This window comes from Hippoglossus hippoglossus, chromosome 22 (genome assembly GCF_009819705.1).
Source record: "Hippoglossus hippoglossus isolate fHipHip1 chromosome 22, fHipHip1.pri, whole genome shotgun sequence".
Taxonomy (NCBI): Eukaryota; Metazoa; Chordata; class Actinopteri; order Pleuronectiformes; family Pleuronectidae; genus Hippoglossus; species Hippoglossus hippoglossus.
Genome location: NC_047172.1, coordinates 6,944,495 through 6,956,634, shown reverse-complemented (window position 1 = coordinate 6,956,634; position 12,140 = coordinate 6,944,495). Strand labels below are relative to the sequence as shown.

The following is a 12,140-nucleotide window of genomic DNA, read 5'->3' as shown; positions in this document are numbered from 1 at the left end:
TAAAACAATAAAAACGATATCGATCCCCTTTTCCGTGCGTCATCAATAATTCAGCCTCTTCCTTCACATTCCCTAATGCACGGCTGCATTCCAACACATCAGCTGTCATCTCCCTGTAATAATAAAAGGCGCTTGCAGGGTGTTTCCCCCCCCCCCCTATTCAATGACATCACATCCCAACGCAAGTTTCCAACATGGCGTCCAGCCGGGTGCTGGAGAGGGAGGTCCGGGAGGAGCCGAGACGCGCAGCCTGCACCGCAAACCTCGACTTCTGCCCGCACAAATACTCCGTGCTCATCATCGTCGGACGCACCGCTCACCTCGGACACACACAGGCGCACATCAGCAGGGAGATTCAGCGAGGTACGTGCATTTCAAACCACCCTCTTATAGCCACTGTGCGTAATGTTTAATGGAGGAAAACAAATCCGATGCAGACCTCTCATCGGCGAGGGTGTGACACTGACCCCGTTGCAGTGTTTATATGTGATTTTATCCACCCCACTGACCGAGGATGCGTCATCTGGAGATGCTCCACCATCAGCATCACCTCCTCCTCCTCCTCCTCTTCCTCGCTGCTGCTGCTGCTCCCTATGGACGCGTTATAATTAAAAGCAGCCTGCAGGAGCTGCTTTCGCATCACTTATCGTTTTATGGAGAAGCTTTGAGGGAAATGTTGCAGGGCGGATGTTCAGTCAACACATATCCACTTGTGAACGACGTGCCATTAAGAGACTGTGGGTACAGAGGCGGAAAGGCATGACGCTGTAATAATGCGTTATAATCTGTGAGTCTCATAGATGTATGAGGATGTTTAATGATGCCACATTTGAGCTCATAATCTATGCGAAAAGGCTTTGATAATAGAAAACTGAAACTGAAACGTAATGATTGATGTGAGAGAGAAATCGAGAAATCGAGATATTTATCATTCCCACTGGTCCCAGCACTAAACCATGCAAACCACTCACCACCAGTATATCATCAACTTTTAATGAGCTCAGACAAACAGCCATGTTTTCATCTCTTTCACTGTCTCTTTTGTGGATAATCTAATGCAGTTTTTATTCATTTTAAAGTGCTGAGTTCTTCAGATAATCTGTAAAATTAATAATCATTTGGAGATGTTGCTGTTTTTCATTGTCATGATTTTCTGTCTTATCGTGTCCGTTGTTTTTGCAAAGATGGCTGATGTTGGCTGCGGGAAACATATATGAACCTGTATTTGAACCAAATAGAATATTTTATTTCTATCACACATCAAAACACAATGTAGGAATAGGACAAGAAAATGGTCAAACATGGTTAATATTGTGGTTTTTAGCATATAAATCCCGTGTATAAATGCCTAATGTCTCTCACGTCTGCAGGTATCCGGTCCTGGGACATTGACTTAAAATCCTGTAACCTGAACCTCCATCTCCAAGAGTTCCTGTCCCATCACACGGCTTCATTCAAGGGTGCAGGTAAGAAACTGCGTGTGATCCCTCCACCCATAAACTCTCCGACCTCACAGAAAGAACCGTCTCTGTGGTAACCAGCCAGCTCGGCGGGTCAGAGGGGTCGACAGCGGAGGAAGGAAGGAAAGTGGAGGAGCAGTTGGATGATTGTTTGACATGGGTGGGCCCTGTGGACAGAAAACAATAGTGTCCAAGCTGTGCCAGCTCTCCCTCTCTCTCTCTCTCTCTCCCTCTCCCTCTCTCTCTCTCTCTCCCTCTCCCTCTCTCTCTCTCTCTCTCTCTCTCTCTCTGTTAGTATGCAGAGTCAAGGACGAGCAGGGAAAACAGTGGAAAGGCCGACAGGCAGTCGTGTTACAGCTCAGCTGTGAAGTATTGGTGACAAACACAGACAGGAACAGACATATTTTTCATTAGGGAGGAAAGAACAGCAGCCGGGAAGCGTGTCTGTTCTGTATCTGGTAAATAAAACTGAATTTTCTTCTGATAAGGTGAAGTGCTAACATGTGATTTTGTCAGGGTTTTGTAACATTGACAGAGAAATAGATGAGATTTAGGATGGATGATATATTCCCTGGAGTTTCATTTCTGGCTGAGAGTTAGATCTCTACTGTCTGTGCTGCCTACTGTCTGTGCTGCCATTTTTTTTTAACTGTGTCCTCCTGTTAAGCTGGATGTAGCTTCACATTCAGTGTACAAACATTAGACTGTTATTGGGCGCTTAAGTCTTCCTCAAGCCGTGAGCCACAGTTTCACAAGATCAAACTTGCAAAGCATAAAAAATGTGAAGAATGTAATTCACTGCAATAGAAAGTGATGTATTTTGCTTCTCTCTTTTGTTTCTAACTTGAGTTAAAGAAACCTTTGTTCGTATTTAGGTCATTATTTTCCAGTTGGCTGTGTTCGCCTCTTTGCCTCGTTCGTTCATCCACTTCCCCTCAGACTGGATCCTCACTGCTGACTGAGTAAAGTTGTCATCTCGTCCGCAGACACCCCCTCTGACTCAGCTCTTCCACTTTTCTTCCTTCCTCTTTGTGTTTTACCCAACTTCACTTTCTCTCTGACCTCTTTGAGCTGGTTCCCTGTGACTCCCTCAGCAGAGACTCGGTCCCTCGCTCGTCTGTCCCTCTCTCTCCATCTGTTGTTGTTTTTCTCTGCCCCCTCAGGACAGAAGTGTCTGCGCCACGGCACCAAAGCGTTGGACACTCAGGTGCTGATCAGTCCGTCTCAGGAGCAGGTTCATTCAGAGGTGAGAGGACAAATTCTACAGAACTACATCGAGCTCATGGGAGATAGTTTACCAGGTTAAAAGCAAAATGATACAGCTGTGCAATTATTTAGATTTTGACAATTTAAAATGGATAAAAATGAGGAAAATGAATGCATTTTTCCAATTTGAAACCTGAAACAAAGGAGGGAACGTGACTTTATTGGTGTTTTTAATAATCATTTTCCTTTTACTTTCTATTTTATCGTGATGTTAATATGATTACAAATAGTGTCATGCAGCTATACTGAAATATTGTCATATGATTTACTGTAATTGATGAGTCACAACTAACAACTATTTTTAAACAACTACATTTTCATTGCTTATTTTGTGCGACTTTAAGCATCAAACCTCAAAGATATCAAATCTACGAAGAGAGAAAGCAGAAAATACTCACATCTAAGGCTGTGCAGTGAAAATATAAAACAACACAACTCCCCTTCTCTCTCGCCTGCTCAGGTGTTTGCTCTGCTGTCGAGGGATTCGGCTCAGAAGCTCTTGATCCTGTGTGGACAGAGCGTGGAGGACAGCGGAGACCTGCTGTTTCACAGAGGACTGTTTTCACCAAACCAGCTGAAACAAATACTGACAGAGCAGGTGACACCCCCCCCCCCCCCCCCCCCCCATTTGTATTTATCTGCATCAAACTGTTGTATGTTATATAATGTTGCTTATATTATTGATCAATACAAATTTAGTTTTATTTTAATGCTGCAAGTACAAGACAAATTAATTATTTGCTGCTTATTTTCTCTTGATTTGTTTCATGAAAATAGAGGAAAAAATCCCTGCATTATCTGTACTGCTTCTACTTTGAGGAGCAATGGTAGCAAGAATCCAATCCAGTGCTTAAAGAGGGGATGTAGCTCAGTGGTAGAGCGCGTGCTTCGCATGTATGAGGTCCTGGGTTCAATCCCCAGCATCTCCACACTTGGTTCTTTACCTCATTTTTTCCCCTGAAGATCAATGAAGTATTTCTGATGATCTTGTTTGACCAGCAGCCCAAACTCACGTTGCATTTACATTGATCTTAAAGACAGAAAAACAAATCACATTCTGAGGAGATGCAACCAAGAAATATATGAGAGTTGACTAAAATTATTGAAACAATTAAGTAGATATAAAGTCAAAATATACACAATATTAACATTTGTCAAGCAACTTATTCCCCCATACACCAGTAAGTCTCATGCTGATGTATTTAAAAGAATCTGATAATATATCAGCTGATATTCATCTTTTCTCTTTTCTCACAAAAACACATCACATGTGAAAATATAACATTCAAATTTTTCAAATTGGGTTTTTAAAGAATCAAAATACTGAAGATATCTTCTGACCAGGAGGCAAGCATATCTTTTTGTTTAGTTAGCATTTTCTTTCTTACGAACACAATATCCCAATATGAATCTTCAGATAATAAGATAACATAGTGAATAATATTCACCCCGGCAATGTGGACTAAAAATTACAATTGACTGTTGTCTCTGTGTGTTCAGTTTCCCGATGAAGAGAGCTCTGCCTCCTCCTCCTCTAAGCTCAGCCTGACCCTCAGCTGTCCCAACATCGGCGAGTGGAGGAATACTCTCTTGGGGAACCAGCCTCAGCAGCGTCCGTTCACGCTCCACATCAATCCCCCAGAGGTGCTGCCTGCCATGGAGGCCCTGGGGGACTTCACCTCCCTCATCTCCGGCACCCTTTGCCCTCCGTCCACCTTCGACCTCCTGCCTCCTCCCATCACTGTTGGTTTCCTCAAGCTGTCCCGTCCCTGCTGCTACGTCTTTCCTGCCGGCCGAGGCGACTGTGCCTTCTTCGCCGTCAACGGCTTCACGGTGCTGTTGGACGGCGGTTCGGACACTCAGGCCTGCTTCTGGAAGCTGGTCCGCCACCTGGACCGCGTTGATGCCGTTTTGTTGACGCACATCGGGACAGAGAACCTGCCGGGGGTCAACGCCTTCCTGGAGAGGAAGGTGGCCGAGCTGGAGCTGATTTCGGATGTCAAAGGTCAGATGGTTATGTCGATCATGGTCCTGAAGGAAGACGATGTAATGAGGAGATCTTATCCTGTTTCATGTTAAATTTTCTAAATGTTTGTGTGTCTCTGTGCGTCCTCATGTTGTTTTATTTCAGCAGAGGACTTGTCCAAGAGGCTGATCTCCCCAGAGCTTGGAGTCGTGTTCTTTAACGCCCCCAGCAGGCTGCAGGTGGAGCAACAGCCTTGTGAGTGAGAGGAACCCACTGCAGTACATTGTAGAAGTAAATAAGACATAACGTAACAGGGAATATGGGCTAAAAACCTTCTTGTTAATCAGATACATGTATAAAAATAATCATATACATTTGTATTAATACTTTTAATGTGCATGAAATATGTCTTTAATATTTTTTCTTTGAACTTTGAAATATAAATCAACCTCAGAATGTTTTTTCCGAGGATACCACATTTGCTTAGTCGCCATGGAGATAGATACCAAAGCATGTAAATTCAGGCCTCTTTTTCTGCAGTGCATTAATATATTTCTTTGCACGTTACTGCAAGGGTTAGTGTTAACCCTAACCTAGAAAATTAGATTCAATCGTGCTAATTTGCCCTAATATATGAATTAATGTTTTTAATATAGTGTAGCAACAAAAGTGGTTATTACTGTTTTTTAACTTGTAACAACCAGCTGCATCAAACTCTTCCACACCCTGTTGTTTTCTGTAAGGAGCCCCTGTAGATTTCTAAATGTATGAAAACCCAAAGTTGCAAGTGACTACAGCTGACACTCTCCTCCTGTCAGGTGTGGACAATGTGTTGAAGAGCACGCAGCAGGCGGCCCTAACCTTACAGTTATTGAAGAAGTTAGACATCAGACCACAACCAATGTTTCGACCGCAGGGAGTCCCCATCGAGCCCCTGACCCTGTTCCAGAAGATGGGAGTGGGACAACTGGACTTGTACCTCCTCAGTCCTGTTAAAAACAGCCAGGAGTACCAGACATTCATGCAGAACTGGCCTGACTCGTCATCAGCATCCAAATCTCAAGCTCTCCCTCTCCCAGCCCTGGCCTCGGTGTCCGCTCTGCTTGTGTGGCACCCAGCGTGCCCTCAAGAGAAGGTGGTGAGGATGCTGTTCCCCGGTGTTACGCCCCAGGCGAAGCTGCTGCAGGGGCTGGAGAAGCTGAAGGGTCTGGCCTTCCTCCGAAAACCAACTGTGACAACCGGGGACCTGGAGAGGCTGGGTGAAGACGGAAAGAACAAGAGGACGGACAGCCAGGATAGTGGCAAGTCACAAGGGAAGGATACAACATCAAAACATGTCAAAGAGGTGTTGGTGAAGGAAAAGGGAAAAGGTTTAAATGGAGTTGGTGCAAGAGATGCTGATAAAACAAAAATCAAAGAGGTGGGTGTAAAGCAAAAAGCAGCAACATCAGAGAAGAATATGTCAAAGAGAGGCAATAAAGACGAGTATGGCGTAACGAAGCATGATCAGGTGAAAAAGGAAAGTGTCCCTTCCAAACCAAAGAATGAAAATATAACTAAGCTCAAAAAGGAAGCAAAAAATGACTCTAAAACAGGGGCGAAGAAAACGAGAAAACCACCAGGAAAGGAGGCAAACGATGGCAAGAAGACACATGTAAACACTGAACTGCCGAACAACAACTCAACAAAGCCCAATGCTGGGACTGCGTCAGAAATCCCAGAGCCGGAGATCCCTTCTACTGAGCAGCAGAATCAAAAAGCGGTGTCAGAACCTGAAGAGAAACCCTACGGCTCCAAAACGTCTACCCCCGAGGACATGACCGCTGATTTTCTCAAGCTGCAGGAGGAAAGAGTGGATGAAGCAAAGCAGAGAAGCAGTGAGTCAGGAAATGAAAAGAGCCTGGGAGGTCTGAGCAAAGAGACGAGTAGGGAAGCTGAAGAAGAAGAAGCAGGTGGCACAGGGATAGTGGGAGGAGAGGGTGGTGATAATGAAGAGAAAGCTGGTGCAGACTTGCAGAGAGGTTCTGGAAACGCTGCCAAACCTGCAAAAGTTGTGGGATTTCCATCCCCCTTGAACAACCCGCCAAATAACGAACACGAAGGCCAGTTAGACCTAACGCCGACTGAGTACACTCTCCTAGACGGCGCTTTGAAACACAGCCCCCCCTCCCGATCCTCTCCAGAGAACCAGGCCCCCGTCAGCCTTGATGAGGAGACTGTGGAGCCGGCCTCCCCTGACTCACGGCCCAACAGCGCAGGCCACACTCCGTACTGTCTCTCCCCGGACGACGTGTGGTGCAACAGTGCCACTCTCAGCAAGTTACAGGCCCAGATGGGAAACTCAGAGTCCGGTGACGTCAACCTGCAGAGTGGATCGTCCAGACAAAGTGAGGGGCAGCCATCCCAGAACAAAAACCCTCCAGAGAGCCACGCAAACCCCAGGGAGAAGCATCTCAGTTTCCTGTCGTTGGGGACTTTTAAAGACGGACCTTCAGACCCGTCTGCCTCTGTGGCCACCACCACCACCACCACCACCACCACACACTCCATGCCAGCAGAGGTGAGCTCACCTCAGTCCACAGAAGTAGATGAGTCACTGTCCATGTCGTTTGAGCAGGGACCAGGCTATGTGAGCCAGAGAGAGGGGGATGACAGCATTCATCACTCCCACTCCAACGGAGCCCATTTTGCCGGGATGTCTTTACCAATGAAGAAGCCGCCCAGATCTTTAGGTCAAGGTTCAGAGATGGGGCGACCTCCGGCTCCTGGCACGCTTCATTTTGAGTCTTCACCTCATGACGTGGATCTTTGTCTGGTTTCTCCTTGTGAGTTCAAGCATTTCAAACATCCTGACTCCAGCTCGGCCACCAGTGAACCGTCCAGAGGAGCCTTCTCGTCGCATCATTACGGCAACAACAACAACAACCCAAAGGACGCGTCACCCAGCGAATCAAACGCCCCTGTTTGTACAGAGGACTGCCCGTCCACCACGGCGGATGGAGCTCTGGACTCAGACGAGGACGAGTCGTGTAGTGAGCCGACAAACTCCCCACACGACCACTGCGCCAGTCAGGCTCTGCCCTGCGACCCTCCTCCTGCCGCGCTCAGGGACAGTCCGCCTCTGCCTCCACACCCTGACACCTCCATGCCTGTTCCCCAGTCTGACCCTGACGCCCACGGGAAGAGAGCGAAAGCCGGCGGCATGCGAGGGAAAAAGATGCCAGGGGTGAGTTTGTCTTGTGAGCATTGAAGATAAGGATGTCTGTTTTAGGGCCGTGCATAAACGTATATATTTAGGCTGAATTTGTTAAATTATAAACAGTTTTATTGTGGCCCTGAACCAGTCACCGTTCTATACAGACATTGGTGTGGCATGTGTGTGGAGTGAAATCTGAAACCGAGCCTTGTCTAGAGCTTTGCTGTTTTTTGTGTAACCAGGTTGTCGAGGGTCCCCACAGATCCGCCTCGGGGAAAAGCAGGACGGGAATCCAAAGTGGAGTCACCAAAGGGAGCGTGTCTTCCACTCGTACGCCTTCGTCCAGCACCCGCTCAGCACCAGCAAAATCCTCCCCCAGTCCCGGTACAGGTGTTTTCTTTCTCCTCTCAAATAGTAGCTCTGCAGACTGAAGCGTGTCCACTGACTCCTCTCACGTCGTTTTCTACCCCAGGCTCTAAGGCTACCTCTGTCGGAGAAGCCAGCGTGTACGTGGACCTGGCGTACATCCCCTCTGGAGCCTCCTCACCAACCGTCACCGTGGACTTCTTCAGGTGTGTCCGCTCCTCCTGCTACATCATCAGCGGTGACAGTCAGGAGAGGGAGGAGCTTATGAGGCAAACACTGGACGCTCTGCTGGATGGAAAGGCGTCCTGGTCTGACACCATACAGGTAGACACACACTTAAACAACTGGATTCACTCTGACTGTTAAGTATCCATGGTTTACTGCAGAAACTGGAGTCATGGAAAACTATATCATCTGACTAGGACATCGACAAACAGCTGAGGTTAAATGTGAGCCTTTTTCTGCGTATCTCCAGGTGACGGTGATCCCTACCTTTGAGTCCGTGCCGATGCAGGAGTGGTACCAGCACACCCAGGACAGACAGAAAGAGCTGGGCATCACCGTGCTGGGATCCAACAGCACTGTCGCCATGCAGGACGAGACCTTCCCCGCCTGCAAGATCGAGTTCTGAGGCTCGCTGCGAGGCGCAGAGGTGGAGGGTGAATATGAGCTAAGGGATGGAAATGTGTTTGTTAGGAGTCAAAAGAGTTTTGTAGAAATGGAGATAAGGGGGACATAAAGGAAATTGAAGGCTCTTTACTGCATGAAAACAATTGGTAAAATCCTCCCCATCCCCTCTGTGGGCTTCTTTTGCATTAAGAGCCCTTACTTCTCTTCGTCCATGGAGAACACATGTCCCTGTGGAGAGAACTGCATGATGTTATTGACCAATGACCCTGTGCCCAACAGGAGAGGAAACCACACTGACTGTAAGACGAGCTGCAAACATGCAGCTCCACAAAAGCTGAGGATGTATTAGTCAAAGTTATTAGCAAACACAAGGTTAGAGGCACTGTGTGATAGTTGTTTGAGTGACAGCAGCCTAAGATGTGTTTCTGGGCCCAGTTCAGTTCTACCAGTTCACCTGTGAGAAATTCAAAGGTTGTTTTTCTCCTATCTTCATTCAAGAGCCTGATGTTTCAGTTTGAAAGCAGGACGTATTGATTTCACATTCAGAATTTGTTAGACTTTTACTCAAAACCCTAGCGTACCCATAGCGCTCACGCCGCATCTGTGCACGTGTGAAACGTTTGCTCTCTGGTGGTATTTGAGTGCGAGCGTTGGGTTTTTAGTGAAAGCAACTTAAAATCTGAAAGTATAATCAATGTCCTGTTTTCAAATTGAAAGATCACGGTCTTGGATAAAAACAGGAGAAAAAAGTGTAAAAAAACAGCTCAAGATTTTCCCTAATGACAAGAGTGTGCAAACTTTGTGAAGATATTGCTTGCTTTGTATTTATTTTGATTCACTAAAATTCACAGCGTCCAGGTGTTTGTTGTGAGCAAACAGGTGAATTGTGCCGTGTGTCGTACCTGCTTTCAGAGGAATTGTGCCGCCGAGCAAACAAGACGTTGTTGTGTCCGCTGCCAGTGAGCGATCATCATCGCCCACTGAGCCTGAGATTAATGAACCTGAGTGGGCAAAGACAAATCTGTCAGCAGGGATTAGAATACTGGATTTAATTCAGCAGCATTACAAAAGTAATCTTATTAATTAATGGCTCCGTAATTGTAATCCATTACATGTGCTGATAAAAATGCTAACAAGGAATCAGACTACAGATGCTTTTGTAGAGTCATGTGCTGACTTTTTATCTTATATTCAGAAAATGTTAAAACTATTGACATGTAATGTATTTTAATCGTGAATGTGATGGACATGATCATAGTCGTCAATCAAGTATGTTGTCGACTAACTTGCACAGTGTAAAATCAAGGGTGAGTCGATCAAGTCAATGTAAATGAGAGATTTACAAGATGTTCTCTGTAAATCAAGAATGAATAAAACGAATGTTATATATAATATAATTGGAGGCAAAGTAATCCTGGACATTGAAAATTAAATAAATAAAAAGTATAAAGTATAAAACCTTCCCAATAAATTCTCACAAGTTTCCTGAAATACATTATGGAATTTGGTGCCACATTGCCTATTAATTACAATCCTAATTAACGTTAAATCTGTGTACAGGAAAGTATACGGGAGAGGGTTTTTTTAGATAATAAATAAATGATAAATACATTTTTACTTGGGTTTAAATGATGGACTTCCTCAATGGAAATAAAAAGCAGCTTAAATGCTCTCACCTCACTAGTTTCCCTGTAATTCAGACCATATTTCACAGATTTAGACTCAGTGTATGTTAAATACAATCACAAGTGAGTAATTGGAAATATCTGATGTAATGTATTACATTTTAACCACGTGGATTTCCTTCTTCAATCCTCTCTGGACGTCACATGTTGAGATGTGTAAGATTCGCAGGTTAAAAGCTCTGTTGCTGTTTTACCTTTAAAACGTTGACGCTGGTGTAAATGAGACACACAGAGATTCTTCAATACCAAAGCACGAGAACAAAACGACACCACCGACCATTCTCCTCTTAGTGTGAATGCTGCACGAAAAAATAGCATTTTCAATACCTCTAAATTGTCCTCAAGATATTTTCTAATTATATAAATGCACTTTTAAACACACTTGTTTATCCGCGAGAAGAATGCAACTAGTTTCTATTTAGTGCGATCAATTTCCTATTTTATCACTTTCTCAAATAATGTGGATGGAATTACACTTTTCACACATGTTGTTCCGACTCAGATTCATCACAACTCTCACGATTCCCTCCAAACCTCACACACACACACACACACACACACACACACTGGCCACATTCACCGATTGACCGGGATCGCAGGGTCGAACCAGCTCTGTAACGGTTACTCGAACCCCAGAGTAGCCAAGTGAATTGTAACTGTCTGTACATGTATGTGTCCCGCATGTGCAAAAGTCGTGTATGTACCGTGTGTTGTTTCATTCATGATATTCATGAAGACAGAGAGCAAAGCACTGTGGGTAAGCAGAGGCAGAGGAGAGTGTTTTGGATGAAAACTTGATGGGATGAAGATTGAGAAGCTGTCACTTTGTACTTGTCTCTACAATGTCGAGATGTTGGGGGTCGGGGGAGTAATGTAATGAATAAAGAATGTGCATCACCATTTAAAAAGAAAAAGTCTGTTGAAAGTCACGTCAATGCAAATGCAGCCTCGTGGATATTGAATAAAATGATGAATGTGCAGCAGCTCAAAACTTGATTATTATTGTAATATTATACTGTTGAAGTTTCTGCTCAGGTCTGCAGTGCGTATCCTTTGAGGGGGGGAGGGGGGGGGGGGGGGGTGGAGCCAATCCCAGCCGACAGTGGGTGAGATGTGGTGTTGACCTTGGATGGTGCCACATGCTATCACACACAGGGAAGAACATGCAAACTCCACACAGAAAGCCCTCTGCTGGCCTTCGGGGGCTGAACACTTTACCACCATGCCGCCCCATTCACATCCACTGTGGTTTTTTATTTTGCGTAAGTTCCAACAAACTATAACTGCAATTTATGGAGAGTAGTCGGTTTGCCAAAATAAACAACTGGGTAAAGCTAAATTGGCAGTGGTAGACTTGACAGTCCCCTTAAATTCAGGCAAGCTGCACTAAACTGCACACTATCATTGACATACCTAAATATACCTGATCCATGAATTATCCCCAGGGAAATTTGTGAAAATGTAAATAAATAAATAACACCATGTTTAAGTATGTGAAAAAAAATTCCTGTATCCCCTCCTTTGTCCACATCTGTGCCAAAAGTTACTGACTTCTTTCTTGGCCCATGTCT

At 45.1% G+C, this 12,140-nt stretch overlaps 1 protein-coding gene and 1 non-coding gene across 3 annotated transcripts; both read left to right on the top strand.

The window, feature by feature from the left end:
- The first annotated feature begins 149 nt into the window (after nt 1-149).
- On the top strand, nt 150-9,246 carry LOC117755679 (microtubule-associated protein 1S-like). 2 transcript variants are annotated; one of them, XM_034575666.1, is made up of 10 exons: nt 150-363; nt 1,371-1,466; nt 2,624-2,706; nt 3,187-3,324; nt 4,227-4,731; nt 4,861-4,947; nt 5,511-7,918; nt 8,131-8,272; nt 8,361-8,578; nt 8,730-9,246. In XM_034575666.1, exons 1-10 carry the CDS (start codon nt 195-197, stop codon nt 8,883-8,885), a joined length of 4,002 nt encoding a protein of 1,333 aa, XP_034431557.1. In that variant the 5' UTR covers nt 150-194; the 3' UTR covers nt 8,886-9,246. The 2 variants fall into 2 exon arrangements, with proteins under 2 accessions (XP_034431557.1, XP_034431556.1); XM_034575665.1 differs by having other exon boundaries at nt 151-363; nt 4,858-4,947.
- Nucleotides 3,584-3,655, top strand: trnaa-cgc. Its single transcript has one exon. It is a non-coding gene; the product is annotated as a tRNA-Ala (tRNA).
- Nucleotides 9,247-12,140: the final 2,894 nt, after the last annotated feature.